This window comes from Dermacentor variabilis, chromosome 6 (assembly GCF_050947875.1).
Source record: "Dermacentor variabilis isolate Ectoservices chromosome 6, ASM5094787v1, whole genome shotgun sequence".
NCBI lineage: Eukaryota > Metazoa > Arthropoda > Arachnida > Ixodida > Ixodidae > Dermacentor > Dermacentor variabilis.
This window is the reverse complement of record NC_134573.1, coordinates 48388769-48408380: the sequence shown is the minus strand read 5'-3', so window position 1 is coordinate 48408380 and position 19612 is coordinate 48388769. Positions and strand designations below refer to the sequence as shown.

Below are 19612 nucleotides of genomic sequence, written 5' to 3'. Positions count from 1 at the left end.
GGGTGTTCTACCGCTGCGCCACCGCTGCACTTACACGTACACGTACACGTGCACGTGTAAGTACAATGGCGCAATGCGCGTACAATGCCGCAATGAAATGTTAACATGCGTTCTAGTGTTTTCTTTTTTACACCGATATTGTTATTTCTACTCTGATAAAGTGATGTCTTCCAAGTACAATCCGTTGGTCTGAAAGTGCGTTCAACAGAATTTGTCCTATGCAAACCTAAACAAACAATATTTTTGTATTAGAAAGTGCTGACGTGGTTTACTTGCAAGAAAATAGAGGAACGCATACTTCACGAATGCGAAACACTCTACAGCGTGGTGCAAGAAATGTTCGAGATAAACTGTTTGTCCCACTGAAAAAAAAATACACTTTCCTGGTTAGAAAATGCCTTGTATGTGCAACGCCAAGTGACTAGAATTGTGAGCGAAATTTCAAATTTGTGTTCAAATACAACGACACTTAACCGACGCGAAACATATTGTATGAGCCCTGGGATCGTGCTTCTTTTTAAAAGCTGCGTAGACTCATTTACTCGCTCGGCGCGGTGTTTTATAACTGAGTCACGAGATCTTCTCCCTGCCTTGAGGGCTGTGGGAATACAAAATTTTGTTTATTAGGAAAATAACGTTCTGGGATTTGATGTATCAAACCCACAATATGATTGTAAGGCACGCCGTAATGGATGACTCTGGACTCATTTTGATCTACTGCGGTTCTTTAATGTGCACCACATCTTAAGTATGCGCGAGCGTTTTTTCCATTTCGCTCCCATCGAAACGTGGCAGCGGCGGCAGGGGTCGAATCAGTGACTTCGAGGTTAGCAGGGCCACACCTAAGCCACTGGACAACTACGTCGAGTGTTGACACAGCAGATGCATTAAATAATCAGCGTTTACTGTCTTCGTAATGCTGTCATTTATAGAACTACAATTAGGGAGAGAAACAGGGGCTATACTTGGAGAACACTATGCTACGCTAAATGCAGTCAGAGCGCGAAAAAACGCGTGAGAAGGAAGCCATTATAAGCCCGGGTGTAGCCGACTTCAATGGCGGGTCCTCCCAATGACGCCACTGGAGCGCAGTTCTCAGTGCCGCCAATCGTCGCGCATGCGGCTAAGTGTTTAAGACATTGCTAGCCAGGCTGCTTTCTGGTAATGAAGAGGCAGGATCAGACCAACCTATAGTTGGAAAATTATTATCACCAAGCAGACGGACGGATTTGTTAACGTATTTAGGCGTCATGAAGTAAAGGCGGGAAATAACTGTCGGCACTAAGGGACAGATAAAAAATATTAAAGTATAGACTGTGTGTCGCAATGCATCGAATCCAAATGATTTCCAGTTGCGAAGAGAGGTTTACAAGTGAACAATGGAGATTCTGGTTAGTGGCGATTAGTTCACCCCCACCGCGCGAGTTATGCGGTTTATCCTTCCGGAATATGTCACAATGTGAGAGGAAGGCAAGAATCTCAGTATCATCCAATGATGCGTTAAGCCACCTTTCCGTCGGCAGGGAAAACATAGGAAATACGGGAAATGGAAATTCACGACGATGAGCGAAACGAGAACAAGGTGAAAGCAGGAGCCAACGTTTCGACAAGTGGACTTGTCTTCTTCAAGACCACGTATGCTTTCCTCGCCACGCTATATATATATAGGTGGGTTCTTCTAAAGGGGAGAGGGTGTAAGGCGAGAGGGTGTGGCAACGAGGAAACGTCAGTTGGCATGTCGAATTGAAAGTAATGCTGTGCACACGGCCAAGGCCAGGGTCACCCCCCCCCCCCTCCACCCGGTCTGCCAACGCATGCGTGTTAGCCGGCGTGTCAACGGCGTCTGACACGCCGGCTGAAAAAAAAAGAGGAAAGGAAGGAAACGAAAGAAAAAAGGGGAGGGGATACGCCAAGAAATCGAACTAAGTGTAGACTATAGCTTGAAATTTAGCATTGCGAATAGATTCTAAAGCTCCCTTTGAAACATTTATGCCTATTGGTTGCCATGTTTTGAACTTATGGATAACGTATGATTCTCTGTATTTCCTTTCTTGTCCAGAACGGAAATTTGACTGTAAGATGTAAAGCTTAAGTTCATCAAAGTTATGACCTGGTTAGTTGAAATGCTCGGCGACGGCTGAAGCTTTTTATCTGTGTCCGCGCGATGTCCGTTTAATCTGACGTTCATTGATTGTCCTGTTTCACCAACATATTGTTTTTTTAGAGAAGAACGATTCAAGCATATAAATCCCATCTCAACTTGTACAAGTGAAGCTAGATTTGACTTCATGTGTATAACTATTTGCGGTGCTTTTAATTTTAATATCACTTTGAAGGTGCCTGCACCTTTTGCACTTGGGCGACAACATGCTTTTATTACGGAGGAATGCTGTTGGCTGACTTTTGCGTGCACCAACATATCTTTAACGCTCCTGTTTCGTCGATAGGTAACCTCAGGTAGATCTGGAAGCGCTTTTCTCAAACGCTCGTTAATTGATAATATTGGGTGGTATTTTCTTAGTATGTTGTTTATGTTGGGGAGTGCATTAGAATATTTTGTTACAAAGGCCGGCAGTCTGCCAGATTCTAGTGTGGGCTGTTCGCAAATTCCGACTGTGTCTCCAATTCTGACGCGGCATCATCGAGAGCATCTTTGGGATAGTTCCTTTCCGCTACCCTTTTTATAAGGTCATCTAGGCGGCGAATATAATCGTGGTCTTCGCTGCAGATTCTTCTTATTCTTTTCGCTTGTCCTACAAAAATTCCTTGCTTGCAATTTCGCGGGGGATGACTGTTGTAGTCTAAATATTGCTGGCTATCTGTAGGCTTCCGGTAAAGTGTCGTTCTCAGTTTGCCGTTTTCTATGTAGACCGTCGTGTCCAAGAAGTTGATCTGACTAGGAGAGTGGTGAGCAGTAAATTTAATACTCGGGTGAAAGCGATTGAAATGGCTAATTAAGTCGGTTAAGGCTCTTGTACCGTGTTCCCATATTATAAATACGTCGTCAATGTAATGAAGATAGGTGTGGGGTTTTAAAGGGTAGGATTTCAACAGGTCTGCTTCAAGCTGTCCCATGAAGATGTTCGCATACGTGGGAGCGAATGGCGTACCCATGGTAGTGCCGAAAGTTTGCATGTAGTAAACAGAATCTAATTCGATATAGTTGAGCGTGAGAATTAACCTAAGGAGCGATAAGCTTCTTAGGTTAATTCTTAGCTTCTTAGGAGCGAACGGCTTCGATTCCTTCACTCATGGAAATGTTGGTGTAAAGGGCAGAAACATCCAAACTGACTGGAATAGCGCGGTCAGAAAAGATTTGGTTGGCGTTGATGCCGTCGATAATTCGAAGGAAGTGCGGCCTGTCTTGGTGGGGTTGTTTGACAGGTGGTGATTTAAGAATTTAGATAGTGACTCAGTAGGTGTGTTGTTATTAGACACAATACGCAGACATGGGATTTCTGCTCTAAATATATCTTCGACCGGAACTTTATGTATTTTAGGAAGAAGATAAAAGCTGCCTGCTTTTTGGTCTTGGGAATCATGAAGCGATATTCAGATTGCGTCATTAGTTCCCTGTACAGGAGCTCCTCTGTGGTGTTTATCACAATGTTGCTGTAATCTGAAGTTGGGTTAGAGTCGAGTTTTCTGTAATGAGTGTGGTTGCTCAGTTGTTTAGAGGCCTCATTCTTGTACTTTTCTACAGGACAGATTACGATACTGCCGCCTTTGTCTGATGGGTTTATTACAATACCATTCTTTTTCGCAAGTTCTTTAAGAATTTGGTGTTGAACGGGGGCCAAATTTTTGCGTATCCGGCAATGCCTCGCTGACTTGCGAATTTCCTTTGATATCAGTTTTATGTTAAAATCTAGGTCTGGGCGCGCTGACACACCTTACCTCGCTGCCGCACCATCTCGCCTTACACCCTCTCCCCTTAAGGAGAAACCCACCTGTATATACCGTCTCGAGGAAAGCACACGTCGCCTTGAAGAAGACAAGTCCACTTGTCGAAACGTGGGTCCCAGTTTCACCTTGTTCACGTTTTGTTCATCGTCTTGAACTTACATCTCCCGTATTTCCCGTATTTTCCCTGGATTTCTACCGACGGAAGAGGAAGGAACAACATGAACCCCTTCTGGTTTCCTTGTAGAACTGATTGGAGACAGTCACTACAAGTACATGCACGAACACTTCCCACCAGGCCGACAGTCACCCCACGTTAGCTTTAAGAGCGGCGCCGCAGCACGCACCATCCGAGACCTCATTGCTGCAGCACCACAGCATATCACAGATTTCGTCATTCACTGCGGGACTAATGACCTTAACCATGACACCGGTGACAACACAGTTGAGGCCATGAAGACGCTCATAAACGATTTGCACACCAACAGACCAAACGCAGAAATCACCCTGATAATAGTACTTCTCAGGACCGCAAACAAACACAGGCCACTTATTCAACAATCAGTGACACTCCTAGCTCACGCACTAGGGACACGTAAGCTCAAGGATTTTCTTCTTAACATTGGAAACAAACGCAAAAAGGTCGATGTCATCCACCACGCTGAAATACACCAGGACCCCAACGTTCTGCTCGCCCAAACGGACTACACCCCAATTTTTTGGCGTCGAGGTAATGGCTAACAACATCAAGTACAGACTCAGGAACTCTTTTAAATTGACGCAACCTACAACGCCAATAAATCCTACATCCCAGTTAGCTTCAACACAGAAACACACGCCTGAAATCTTCAACACCAGCTCGCACGCACGTTCCACCGAAGCTAGAACCCAAGAAGCATCTACACGGACAGTGGACCCGGATCCAACACCACCCTTACAACACCCGCTCATACGGAAGCCCATAACCACCCGCGAAGCCTTCACGCAAACAGCTACATACACTAATAAGCAAACCGATACGCAGACAGATACACATACAGACATCGGCGCCGGCCTCGACAAGAAAATTAAGCGTAAAAAGACACCACATGAAGAATTTTTGCCCTGGATGTCTGCCCGAATCAAACAGAATTGACTACCACACACTAGGGATGACACACGTAACAACAAATCTCGCCCTTTCCTCCAATCCTGAAAACTCGTCGCCAAACAAACAAATTACGGATTTCACGTAAAAACTTACATTAGCTGCATTAAACAGAGGAAAATGTCAGAAGGTCTCAGAATTAAGGCTAGATGCACCCTCGGTGCTTTAGCATCCAGGCAATTAATAAAGTGGAATACTGTCCTAAAAAATGCATCGCTCTCCTTTAGTTACGTTCTCGAAGAACACTACAAGGAACAACTTATGTTAATTCCTGATCAACTCGACAGCATAAAGTTATCTGAACCAGAAAGAAGAGAACTTAAACAATTCATTGACACTAAGGAGGAAAAATTACTAGATAAATACCAGCGCAAAGATATTACAGCTGCAGATCCACCCAAAGAAACTAATGTAGGCCCTGCAGCACATAACTCCACCGACAGCCCTACAGGCGAGCATTCAGAGCACTGCAGCAGCGTAGTAGACATAAGCCCCGAAGACGCTGATCTCCTGAAACGTGGTTTCACGTTTTATCCGACGAACAACGCAGTTGACGAATACGAACTCCACAAAGATATAACACGCTTTTCATGACGCATGTGCATCAAGGAGTTCTTTTTCGATAGTTCAGATGTAGGAAAAGAGGATAGAGATTCTCTTAGAGCACCTAGCACGTGGACACCGGAGACCGAACAGTGCCCAGGCCTCGATAATACATAAAACTGATATCAAAGGGAATTCTATAGTCAGCGCGGCATTGCGGAAACGAAAAATTTGACCCCCGCTCAACGCCTAATCCATTAAGAACTTCCGAAAAAAAATGATATTGTAATAAAACCATTAAACAAAGGCGGCAGTATCGTAACCTGGCCTATAGAAAAGCACAATAATGAGGCCTCTAAACAACTGAGCAACCACACCCATTACAGAAAACTCGACTCTAGGCCAACTTCAGATTACAGCAACATTGTGATAAACACAACAACGGAGCTCCTGTACAGGGAACTAATCACGCAATCTGTATATCGCTTCATGATGCCCAAGAACAAGAAAGCAGGCAGTCTTTATCTTCTTCCTAAAATACATAAAGTTCCGGTCGAAGAAACATTTACAGCAGAAAACCAATGACTGAGCAGTGTGTCTAATAACAACATACCTACTGAGTCACTATCTAAATTCTTAAATCACCACCTGTCAAACATCCCCACGAAGACACGCCGCACTTCCTTCGAATTATCGACGGCATCAACGTCAACCAAATCCTTTCCGACCGCGCTATTCTAGTCACTTTGGATGTTTCTGCCCTTTACACCAACATTCCCATGAGTGAAGGAATTGAAGCCGTTTCTAGATCCCTCGCAATCAATCCCCAAGCGCACGCTCCTGAAGTTTACTTATCGCTCCTTAGGTTAGTTCTCACGCTCAACTATTTCGAATTAGATTCTGTTTACTACCCGCAAACATTCGGCACTAGCATGGGTACGCCATTCGCTCCCACGTATGCGAACATCTTCGTGGGACAGCTTGAAGCAGACCTGTTGAAATTCTACCCTTTAAAACCCCACACCTATCTTCGTTACATTGACGACATATTTATAATATGGGAACACGGCACAAGCGCCTTAACAGACTTAATTAGCCATTTCAATCGCTTTTACTTAGCATTAAATTTACTGCTCGCCACTCTCCTAGTCAGATCAACTTCCTGGTCACGACGGTCTACATAGAAAACGGAAAAGTGAGAACGACACTTTACCGGAAGCCTACAGATAGCCAGCAATATTTAGACTCCAACAGTCATCAACAGCCGCGACATTGCAAGCAAGGAATTTTTGTCGGACAAGCGAAACGAATAAGAAGAATCTGCAGCGAAGACCACGATTATATCCACCGCCTAAATGACCTTAATATACCGGTAGGAGAAAGGAACTATCCCCAAGCTGCTCTCAATGATGCCGCGTCAGAATTGGAGAGACAGTCGGAACTGGTGAAGAAACAGCCCACACTAGAATCTGACAAACTGCCAGCCTTTATAACAACGTATTCTAATGCACTCCCAAACATAAACAACATACTAAGAAAATACCACCCAATATTATCAAGTAACGAGCGTTTGAGAAAAGCTTTCCTTGATGCACCTAGGGTTACCTTTCGATGAAAGAGGAACTTTAAATATACGTTAGTACACGCAAAAGTCAGCCAACAGCATTCCTCCGTAATAAAAGCATGTTGTCGCCCCCGGTGCAAAACGTGCAGGCACCTTCAAAGTGACATTAAAATTAAAAGCACCGCAAATAGTTATACACATGAAGTCAAATCTAGCTTCACTTGTCAAGTTGGGATGTGATTTATACGCTTGAATTTTCCTTCTGTAAGATACAATATATCGGTGAAACAGGATAATCAATAAACGTCAGATTAAACGGACATCGCGCGGACACAGATAAAAAGCTTTCCAAAGCCGTCGCCGAGCATTTCAACCAACCAGGTGATAACTTTGATGAACTTAAACTCTACATCTTACAGTCAAATTTCCGTTCTGAACAAGAAAGAAAATACAGAGAATCATACCTTATCCATAAGTTCAAGACATTGCAACCAATAGGCATAAACGTTTCAAAGGGAGCTTTAGAATCTATACGGTGTGCTAAATTTTAAGCTATAGGCAACAAGACTTAGTTTGGTTTCTTGGCATATCCCCCCCTCCTCTTTTATTGCGCTTTCCTTTCCTCTTTTGTTTTTCAGCCCGCGTGTCATACGCCGTTGACACACCGGCTAACACGCGTGAGTTGAGAGACCGGGGGAGGGGGGTGTGACCCTGGGCTTGGCCTTGTGTACAGCTTTCCTTTACTCTCAATCCGACACGCTAACACACCTTCCCTAGTTTCCGCTCCCTCTCGCCTTACACCCTCTCTCCTTTAGAAAACCCCACCTATATCTACCGTGGCGTATTGCCGCCTTTAAGAAGGCAAGTCCACTTGTCGAAACGCTGGCTCCTGCTTTCACCTTGTTCTCGTTTTGCTCATCGTCTTTCCGTTAGCAGCAAGACATCGCATGAAGGTGTACCTATTAAACAGTATAGTGCATTACATGTGGAAAGAACACTTGGAATGTTAGCGAGCAGAAATTATTATGTCTGACGATTCCGTTAACCTGCATTGCAATCTGGCCTCAATGACAGGCATGGGTATTCCTCAACGACCTGGTTATAAGTGTTAGAAGAAACCTGGTTAGAAGTTAAAAGCTTTTCATTTCGCGACTTGTACCACAGCTTTTGAGCCCTTCTAATCTCGATGAAGGGTTTCTGGGCAAGACACGTGCTTGGAGTGACATTTTGTGCAAGGGCATAAACTGCATCATTGTATTTTTGGGGCGAAAACAGGAGATGATTTCTGTCATTAAAGTGAGCAAACATTACTGTTAAAGGCCTGCATTCTACAGTTTGAGAAGACACAATGCGATGTTCACGCTCAGTATCATGCACGCCGTTCTATTTGTATGTTTTCATATTGATTACAATGTGCAATTATGATCTTGTTATGTCAGTTTATTTTTGAAGCCACAGTAAATGAGATTATTTTTTCTGGATCAATATGCAGCATCGTTTAGCCGCGTAGACTTTATTCTTCGGTGTATTTTCGTTGCTTATCTCATGCCATTTACTCAATTCAGTTTGCTTGTAGTCGATACCAGCACAAGCTGTCTCAGTTTTGTCTAGCCTCGCTTTAATTTCGCTTAAGGTTTTGTCATGATAAACCAGTTTATTTTTGCACGCCAGTTTAGTTGCTCTAACACTGCCGTCTGCTCAGATTGCAGTTCTTCTAATACATTGGGAATCTCTTGGTCCGGGCCGGGGTTACATTCGATATCACCATCTAGCATGAGAAGCTTTAACAGCGATTGCGCACAGTCACGCACAAAACGTGTGGGCTCAGCATCACCAAGAGTACACAGTGGCTACTTGGCTTTGTGTAAAGGCAATAAGATTTCATTACCCGCTCCAGAAAGAAGCATGGAACGTTAGCACGGGCCATCGCTAGCGGGCTGCCGGGCCCAATGTCGGTGCCACATATGCGACCTTGTTGCCAGCGTGTTCCAATCAGCATCGGAACCGGCACTTTTAAATATATAAAAAGTTCGTGTTGCAAGAAAGCTCGCTTTTATTTATTTTATTGTAGGTCAGCCTGCAGCTGCAGCAGTTAAAGCCCCCTGTCCGGATTGCTCTTGTAGGATACCAGAGCACAAGAAAGGTATGTAAACCGCCATGATCAATTTCAGTAGTATAGCGTATCATACTTGCAGGCAAAGGCCGAATATGTCAGCCTGTTGGAAACTGGAGCTCTAAACGCTGACGATACTGTGACGAAACTAAGGAACTATGCGCCAAAAAGTGATTCCACTCGGCAATCTGACTTGGTCATTTTAATCACGGGGTAAGTAAAGTTATTCCATTCATGTATATAAAAATAGAACTGGAGAAGTCTAAATTGAAACTTTGCAGTGGGACTCCGAATCACTGGGACATTGCATTGTAATATAGCTTCTAGAGTCATAACTCAAGCTTGCAGTTTCTTACCCAGTATTTGTAATACCATTCCGTAAATTGAGCGTGCCTAAACGTAAAGCTGCAAATACAAGGGGTATTCAAAAAGTATGGCCGTTTGCCTAATTTAAATATTAACAAATCAGAGTACAGTTTTATTTGTGGAGCGCCATCTGTGAATTCTTCGCGAAGGTAATTAATTTATTGTTTTGGCCCAGTAACGGTCTGCTTGTCGGGGAATGCAGACTACAATGTCCGCGAAAATTCTTGCGCCCGCCTGTTGAGAAGTGCGAGGTCTCATTAGATTTTTTCGTGCAAAAAGATTATCAACTTCTCAAAGTCGTGGGGAGTTCTGTCTAGATTATGGAACTACAGCAATGAATGAAGGTCAGAAAATGGTCTCGAGACTTCAAAAAATGGCCGCACAAAAGTGCAGGATGAAGAGCGGGTGGCAGACCCAGGATCTGGGCCAATGAAACTGTTCAAGTGGACCAGGATTTGGGATTAGACTGACGACTAACCGTTAGCGGCCTGGCTGATCAATTTCCACTTATTGGACGCACTGGAATTTACACGATTTCATTTGAAAAGCTCGCAATTTACAAAATTTGTGCAAGGTGCGTACTAAAAATGCTTACCGACCAACTCAAATGCCAAAGAATGTCAAGTGGACGAGCGTTTTTGGACCCCTAGCGACAAAACGGAGATGAGTTGTTTTGGCACATTGTTACATGCAACGAGACTTGGTCATCCTACGCCACTGCAGAAACAAAACAATAATCAATCCAGTGGCGCAACTCCTCTTCACCAAAACCGAAAGAATTCAAGCAATCTCCTTACTCGAGTCGGAAAATAACGCCTACCGCTTTCTGGGACGAAAAGTGCGTTATATTGGCGGATTTCATGGAACGTGGGACCACAGTTACAGCTGAAGTATACTTCGAAACACTCACGAAACTGAGAGGCGCAATCAAAAATCAAGCGCGCGGGAAACTGTCGTCTGAAATTGTGCTCCCACCTAACAATGCACGTCTTCACACTGCTGCCCGAACCAAGGATAAGATTTAAGATTTTGGAAGGGAACGTGTTGCTCACCCACCCTAAAGTTCAAACCTTGCACCAAGTGACTATTTTTCCCCTTCTTGGACTTGAAACAGTGGCTTCGACGACAATGATATGGAGACAACCAGAAACTCAATACTGACATTGTCAGGTTGGTCAATTCCCAGGCAGCGAACTTTTATGCAGAGGGACTGAAGAAACTGGTGCAACAGTACGAAAAGTGCTTAGAAGGTAACGGTGATTACGTAGAAAAGTGAAGTAGCTAGATACTAAACTATACCCGCCAATAAAAACATTGACTGATGAATACATATTTTTTAGCATCAAACGGCCTTTACTTTTTGAATAACATAGTATTACATAGTACATAGTATTTCAAATCCTCGTGACTAAGAATCCCACAAAGAATGCGCTAAACGAATAGACAGGGCACGCATTCTTATGTGATAAAAAATTTAATTATGGGCTTTTACGTGCCAAAACCACTTTCTGATTATGAGGCACACCGTAGTGGAGGGCTCTTGAAATTTCGACCACCTGGGGTTCTTTACCGTGCACCTAAATCTAAGCACACGGGTGTTTTCGCATTTCACCCCCATCGAAATGCGGCCGCCCTGGCCGGGATTCGATCCCCCGACTTTGTGCTCAGCAGCCTAACACCATAGCTACTGAGCAACCATGGCGGGTTCTAATGTGATAGGGAGACTTGGTTCTGTAATCTGTGCAGCCTGCGCCCCAGCTTCAGCTGATGTCATCATCATCATCAGCCTGGTTACGCCCACTGCAGGGCAAAGGCCTCTTCCATATTTCTCCAACAACCCCGGTCATGTACTAATTGTGGCCATGCCGTCCCTGCAAACTTCTTAATCTCATCCGCCCACCTAACTTTCTGCCGCCCCCTGCTACGCTTCCCTTCCCTTGGGATCCAGTCCGTAACCCTTAATGACCATCGGTTATCTTCCCTCCTCATTAAATGTCCTGCCCATGCCCATTTCTTTTTCTTGATTTCAACTAAGATGTCATTAACTCGCGTTTGTTCCCTCACCCAATCTGCTCTTTTCTTATCCCTTAACGTTACACCTATCATTCTTCTTTCCATAGCTCGTTGTGTCGTCCTCAATTTGAGTAGAACCCTTTTCGTAAGCCTCCAGGTTTCTGCCCCGTAGGTGAGTACTGGTAAGACACAGCTATTATATACTTTTCTCTTGAGGGATAACGGCAACCTGCTGCTCATGATTTGGGAATGCCTGCCAAACGCACTCCAGCCCATTCTTATTCTTCTGATTATTTCCGTCTCATGATCCGGATCCGCCGTCACTACCTGCCCCAAGTAGATGTATTCCCTTACGACTTCCAGTGCCTCGCTGCCTATTGTAAATTGCTGTTCTCTCCCGACACTGTTAAGCATTACTTTAGTTTTCTGCATATTAATTTTTAGACCCACTCTTCTGCTTTGCCTCTCCAGGTCAGTGAGCATGCATTGCAATTGGTCCCCTGAGTTACTAAGCAAGGCAATATCATCAGCGAATCGCAAGTTACTAAGGTATTCTCCATTAACTTTTATCCCCAATTCTTCCCAATTCAGGCCTCTGAATACCTCCTGTAAACACGCTGTGAATAGCATTGGAGATATCGTATCTCCCTGCCTGACGCCTTTCTTTATTGGGATTTTGTTGCTTGCTTTATGGAGGACTACGGTGGCTGTGGAGCCGCTATAGATATCTTCCAGTATTTTTACATATGGCTCATCTACACCCTGATTCTGTAATGCCTCCATGACTGCTGAGGTTTCGACTGAATCAAACGCTTTCTCGTAATCAATGAAAGCTATATATAACGGTTGCTTATATTCTGCACATTTCTCTATCACTTGATTGATAGTGTGAATATGGTCTATTGTTGAGTAGCCTTTACGGAATCCTGCCTGGTCCTTTGGTTGACAGAAGTCTAAGGTGTTCCTGATTCTATTTGCAATTACCTTAGTAAATACTTTGTAGGCAACAGACAGTAAGCTGATCGGTCTATAATTTTTCAAGTCTTTGGCGTCCCCTTTCTTATGGATTAGGATTATGTTAGCGTTCTTCCAAGATTCCGGTACGCTCGAGGTCATGAGGCATTGCGTATACAGGGTGGCCAGTTTCTCTAGAACAATCTGTCCACCATCCTTCAACAAATCTGCTGTTACCTGATCCTCCCCAGCTGCCTTCCCCCTTTTCATATCTCCTAAGGCTTTCTTTACTTCTTCCGGCGTTACCTTCGGGATTTCGAATTCCTCTAGACTATTTTCTCTTCCAGTATCGTCGTGGGTGCCTCTGGTACTGTATAAATCTCTATAGAACTCCTCAGCCACTTGAACTATCTCATCCATATTAGTAATGATATTGCCGGCTTTGTCTCTTAACGCATACATCTGATTCTTGCCAATTCCTAGTTTCTTCTTCACTGTTTTTAAGCTTCCTCCGTTCCGGAGAGCATGTTCAATTCTATCCATATTATACTTCCTTATGTCAGCTGTCTTACGCTTGTTGATTAACTTCGAAAGTTCTGCCAGTTCTATTCTAGCTGTAGGGTTAGATGCTTTCATACATTGGCGTTTCTTCATCAGATCTTTCGTCTCCTGGGATAGTTTGCTGGTATCCTGCCTAACGGAGTTACCACCGACTTCCATTGCATACTCTTTAATGATGCCCACAAGATTGTCGTTCATTGCTTCAACACTAAGGTCCTCTTCCTGAGTTAAAGCTGAATACCTGTTCTGTAGCTTGATCTGGAATTCCTCTATTTTCCCTCTTACCGCTAACTCATTGATCGGCTTCTTATGTACCAGTTTCTTCCGTTCCCTCCTCAAGTCTAGACTAATTCGAGTTCTTACCATCCTGTGGTCACTGCAGCGCACCTTGCCGAGCACGTCCACATCTTGTATGATGCCAGGGTTAGCGCAGAGTATGAAGTCTATTTCATTTCTAGTCTCGCCGTTCGGGCTCCTCCACGTCCACTTTCGGCTGTCCCGCTTGCGGAAGAAGGTATTCATTATCCTCATATTATTCTGTTCCGCAAACTCTACTAATAACTTTCCCCTGCTATTCCTAGTGCCTATGCCATATTCCCCCACTGCCTTGTCTCCAGCCTGCTTATTGCCTACCTTGGCATTAAAGTCGCCCATTAGTATAGTGTATTTAGTTTTCACTCTACCCACCGCCGATTCCACGTCTTCACAGAAGCTTTCGACTTCCTGGTCATCATGACTGGATGTAGGGGCGTAGACCTGTACAATCTTCATTTTGTACCTCTTATTAAGTTTCACAACAAGACCTGCCACCCTCTCGTTAATGCTATAGAATTCCTGTATGTTACCAGCTATATTCTTATTAACCAGGAATCCGACTCCTAGTTCTCTTCTATCCGCTAAGCCCCGGTAGCACAGGACGTGCCCGTTATTTAGCACTGTATATGCTTCTTTTGGCCTCCTAACTTCACTGAGCCCTATTATATCCCATTCACTGCCCTCTAATTCCTACAATAGCACTGCTAGACTAGCCTCACTAGATAACGTTCTAGCGTTAAACGTTGCCAGGTTCATATTCCAATGGCGGCCTGTCCGGAGCCAGTGATTCTTAGCACCCTCTGCTGCGTCGCAGGTCTGACCGCCGCCGTGGTCAGTTGCTTCGCAGCTGCTGGGGACTGAGGGCCGGGGTTTGATTGTTGTGTTCATAGGAGGTTGTGGCCAAGTACTGCACCAGGGTGGCCAATCCTGCTCTGGTGAGGGAGTGCGTTACCGGTTCTGGTCACCGGGATCAGGCCACACTCCAGGCCTGTTTGTGCAATTTTATCAACACGCGGATTGTTCTTTTTTTTTTAATCCGGTGGAAAATTGCCGGTACCGGGATTCGAACCACGGACCTCTTGCACGCGAGGCGGGTGTCCTACCTCTACGCCACCGCTGCAACTCAGCTGATGTATAAAAGGAATTTTTTTACGCACAGTTGAGTGCACAGTTCTGGTCGACAAAACAAACAGTTCACTCAAGCTCACCCACAAAATACATGTTCTTGCTTGGGGTCTAAGTCGGACTCACGCTCACCAAAATATTGCTCCAGTGAGCTCGCTTCCATACTGACACTCGCCAAAATACTACTTGGCTGACTCAGTGAGTGAGTGAGTGAGTGAGTGAGTGAGTGAGTGAGTGAGTGAGTGAGTGAGTGAGTGAGTGAGTGAGTGAGTGAGTGAGGGAGTGAGGGAGTGAGTGAGTGAGTGAGTGAGGAAACATTATTGCAAGTTCGGCGAGGACGCGAACTCGTCGCGCACCACGCTCATCCCACGTCGGGACCGGCAGGTCTAATCCACTGGCCCGATCGCGGGCACGCCGGACAGTCAGGATTTGCTAATTTAGAGCGAGGCTACGGAGAAGCGAGTCCCACTGCTTCTTGATGAACATGGGATATGTCGACCCGCACCCCCAGAGCATGTGTGCTATAGTGGAGATCTGCCCGCAGGACGGGCAGGCGTCGCCGCATTATACGTCGGGGTAAGCCTCCTGTAGAACGGACAGACACGTATATGTGGCGGCCTGTAGAAGTCTCAGCGAAACGGTTTGCGCCCTATTCAACTTGCGGTGAGAGGGGGTAGAAAGATCCTTCTAGACATGCGCAATGGAATGGACTGAAAAAACATCATTGCTGTATATCTGAGAGATATTGGCGGTCGGCCGGTGTCTTCATGTCTTGAGTCCTGGCCGCTTCACAAGGTCGGCGCCCCAATCCCAGGGCACCGCTGAGTCTTCCTGCCTCGCAGGCGGGCTGCACAATAGCCCGTTGGGCTGCGAGGTCGCTTCTGGTGAGCAGACCCTGCCATCGTCACGCACTTGGCTTATTTACTTTATGGAATGCGAAATTACTCTTGCATTCCCACGTGATGTGGCATAACATAGGGGTTGCCCCGCACCACGGATATGTATCCATGTACTGGGTAGGGAACATTTTTTGTAGTGTGTCCAGGTTAAAGAACGTACCTGCTTGCAGGCTTCGCCAGATGACTGCCACATGTTGTGTGAGCGATGTGTGAGGTGGGGGTATTTAAGTCTCCTTCCTCTGTAGTGGCTAAGTAGTTCTGCATACGTCGGCTCCACCGTTAAGGGGGCCTCTAGGGTTTCAGACTGCCCTGCTCGGTGCGTGAGTTGGCAAACTAGGCTGTCCACCCTTGAGTTGCCCTCTTTGCCGGTGTGTGCCGGTATCCAGAAGATCCTATGTTTTAGGTTTATGTTAGGATACTCTGTTTCGAGGAGGATTTTCAGTGCTTCCTTACTAACTCTGCCATGTGTGTAGTTCCTTCATGTTGCTTTGGAGTCTGTTAGAATTATTAAACATTTGTTCGTGCGGTAACATTCAGCCGCCGCTAGAGCTACGGCGACTTCTTCCCCCTCCGCTACCGTGCAGTTTCTCAGGGTCGAGCAGCTAATTGGTTCTCCCGTGTGGTCTACCACTGCTGCCGCGACTCTAAACATTGTAGTTCTAGATGATAATGAAGGTATCTCAAAGAAGAAGAGGGATGAGAGAGGGAGACACAATCAAGCTGGTCAGAAGCCTGGTGGTCAGCAGAGTCACGTACTCACTCCCGTACCACAACTTGACCAAGCACGAAAAAGAACAGGCGCGAACGCTACTAAGTAAAACGTATCATACAGCGCTACATCTGCCAAGAAAAACGCTCAACGATAAACTGTTACAGATGGGCCTAAACAACGCCTTCGAAGAACTCGTGGAATCCCAGCTAAATGCACAGATTGCCAGGTTCCAGCAGACTGCCACCGGCCGCAAGCTCCTGAAAAGAATAGGGCATAACACAGAGGAATAGAGGATCGGTTAGCTACAATCCCAGACAGCGTTCGTGAGACACTGGAGGTTTGCCCCCTACCGAGAAACATGGACCCGAATCTCCACACCGCCAGAAGGCAGGCACGAGCAGATTACGTGGAAGGAAACCTAGCCACACTAGAAAACACAGTATACACAGACGCGGCCGTATACCCATGGAACCGCAGCACTAGACATGCAGAAGAATTTCATAACCTTGATGTGATTAGCCAGAGCGTCCCTGTGGCCGTAGAGAGGAGGGTAGTCGGCACTCCTTAAAGAGGAAGGGTGGTCGGTGAGGTCACGCGCAGCCTCGTGAGCAGACTCTTTGAGTTTCAGGGGAGTGCCCTCGACCGACCCTACGTGAGCGGAAAACCATTGACTCGAGTGGCGCGCGAGAGCACATTGGCTCGACCCGCTAGGACTAGCGGCTTGCTTGGCGATGCAACCCTTCTGGAAAGCCCTACTTGCTGTTTTGGAATCGCTATATATCCCGGACCCAAGACCGTCTAGCAGGGCGAGGGTGATGGTGACGTGTTCGGCGACTCCGGGGTCTGAATTGCGAGTCGAAGCGCTATTGTAAATCGTGCCACTGGAGTCCACCATAACGATGGCAAAGGTCTTCCCATGGCTGTACTCCGCGGCGTCCATGAAGCTTGCTCTAATGTATTGTTGCTTGAACTGTTTGAGGACCGCTGCTGCTCTGGCCTTGCCTCTGCCCTCGTTGTTGACCGGACGGACGTTTCAGGGCACAGGGGCAACTTAGAACTTATGTCGAATGCATCTAAGGATTGGGCTAGTGACCATCGGGAATCCCGCAGGGTAGTAACCCAGCTATCCAAGGAAGCGTTTACCTGCCGCTGTGGGGGTCAGGCGAGTGAGTTGCGTGCATTCTTGGGCTTCGGATAACTCCTCAGCGTTGTTATGTACCCCCAGCTTGAGGAGATCCTAGGTATGGGTCCTGATGGGTAGCCCGAGAGCCCTCTTGACTGCTTTGTGAGTGAAGTCACCGAGCTTCTCTCACTCTGCTCTGAGCCAGTTATGCATAGAACTCGTGTACGTGGAGTGGCATAGTACTAAGGCATCGATTAGCCTGAGGAGACTGTTTTCCTTCATGTGTCGGGGCCAGTTTTTCATTCAGCTAACAGGGTGAAAAGCGCTGTCCGTCGTTGCGGTGATCTTCCGGAAAGCCATTCCGTTCCAACCATTGAATTCGACAAACATGCCCAGGACCCAAATAACGTCGACCCTGGGTATCACCCCTCCCCTCTCTGTCACAAGTGCGAAGGCTGACGCTGCTTTCGGAGACTGGCTTCCAATCTTTGGGTCTTCCTCCCTTCTCTTTTCGCTATAGCACTAACTCCGACTTGGCGGGGGAGCATCGAAGTCCGGTGGGGCGGAGATACTGCTCGATCACGTCGATCGCCTCCTTCATGGCTTCTTCGACTCTGCCCTCTCAGCCGCCGTAGCACGTGATGGTGATGCCGTCGGCGTAGATGGTGTGCTTAACATCCTCGACGCGCGCCAACCTTTCTGGAAGACCAATCAAGTCGATGTTAAACAGCGTGGGGGACATGAAGGCGCCCTGAGGAATGCCCCGCCATCCGAGGGGCACATCTTCGGAGCGGGTCTCCAATGGGAAGCTTGGCCTTCCTGTGCTTTAGAAAATAGCTGATGTCGCAGTGTAATCTGGACCGAGACCCAGATCCAAAATAGTATTGACAATGAAGGTGTGGCGCACGTTGTCCAAAGCCTTCTTGAGGTCCAGACCGGCAGAGCCTTGACGTCTCAGGAACGGCCATCCACAATCTGATCCTTGATTAGTTTCATGGCATCCTGCGTCGAGGGTCCGGCGCAGAAGCCGATTATGTTGTACGCGTACGCTTCCTTCTTTTCGAGGTATCTATTCAGCCTGTTGAGGACGACGCGCTCCATGACCTTGCTGACGCAGAAGGTTAGAGAAATCAGCCTGAGTGTGTTGATGTTCGGGGCCTTGCCGGGCTTGGGAATGAGTGTAGGCCTTCTTCCATTCTACAGACACAAAGCCGCTCTTCCAGGACTCGTTGATCTTGCCAGTCAGAAAGACGATCGATGAGTCGTCGAGGTTTCTCAACATTCTGTTGGTGACTCCATCCGGACCCAGCGCAGACTTGCGGCTAAGCGTGCAGACGGCCTGTCTAACCTCGGCAACGGAGAAGTCTTCGTCCAGCTCGGGGCGAAGAGGGCCTCGGTGGTCCGGGAGTTTGGTCACTGGGTCCTCATCGCGATGGACGGGCATGTACTTTTGTATGGGTTTTCAGACGAGTTAATCAAACATGTGAGACCTGGTGGCTTCGTGAAGGGCCCGGGCGAACGTATGCCTCTGATTTGAATACGAGCAGCTTTCGTCGAGAAGGTGCTTCAGCATACCCCAGCATCTGCCTTTGCGCATCTTTCCGTCGATAGTTTAGCAGAGCTCGTCCCACTTCTGTTTTGGAATAGCGCTTTACAGTAGTCATCGATGTCCTTGTTGAACTCTGAGATCTTCTTTCGGAGTCTACGATTGAGCCTCTTGCCCTTCCATCGGCGGAGCAGGGCGTTTTTGACCACGATCAGGTGGGTGAGTCTGCTGTCCATCCGCTCGACGTCGAGATCGTTTCCACTTTATTGTTGGCCGCGGAAGCGTCGTTGCGGATGCCTCCACACCATTCTTCGAGGGTGGCGGGTGCCCTGGCACTCCCGGGTTCTTCTCGAATTTTGCGAAAATAGTCCCGATCGATGAACGTCAATTCCCTGACCCTACACTGAGACACCTTGAAGTTGGTCTCGAGAACGTAGTGGCCGCTGCCAAACTGACGGCGTTGCTCTCCCAGCCCACGTCCCCGGCGCTCCTGAGGAAGGCGAGGTCGGGTGTCGAGTCCTGGGTGACGGAGTTGCCAATGCGCGTAGGAATATCCTTCTCAGTGACCAGAATGAGGTCCATCTCGTTCGTGTTGTGCCACAGGTCGCGCCCCTTAGTAGTGTCGTAGACCTAACCCCAGATGCCATACGGTGCGTTGAAGTCGCCAACGACGACCAAGGGTCGGGGGCAGGCCAAGTCGGTCGCTTTCTTTGAGGATGGTCTTGAAC

At 46.8% G+C, this 19612-nt stretch overlaps 1 protein-coding gene across 3 annotated transcripts in view; it reads left to right on the top strand.

Moving 5' to 3' along the window:
- Positions 1-19612, top strand: part of LOC142584155 (venom metalloproteinase BumaMPs1-like) — a 176346-nt gene that overhangs the window by 94872 nt on the left and 61862 nt on the right. For all 3 annotated transcript variants that reach the window (XM_075694324.1, XM_075694323.1, XM_075694322.1), the window contains 2 exons: positions 9229-9300; positions 9353-9483. In XM_075694324.1, coding sequence (XP_075550439.1) covers positions 9229-9300; positions 9353-9483 — 203 coding nt within the window. The remainder of the gene's footprint in view (positions 1-9228; positions 9301-9352; positions 9484-19612) is intronic.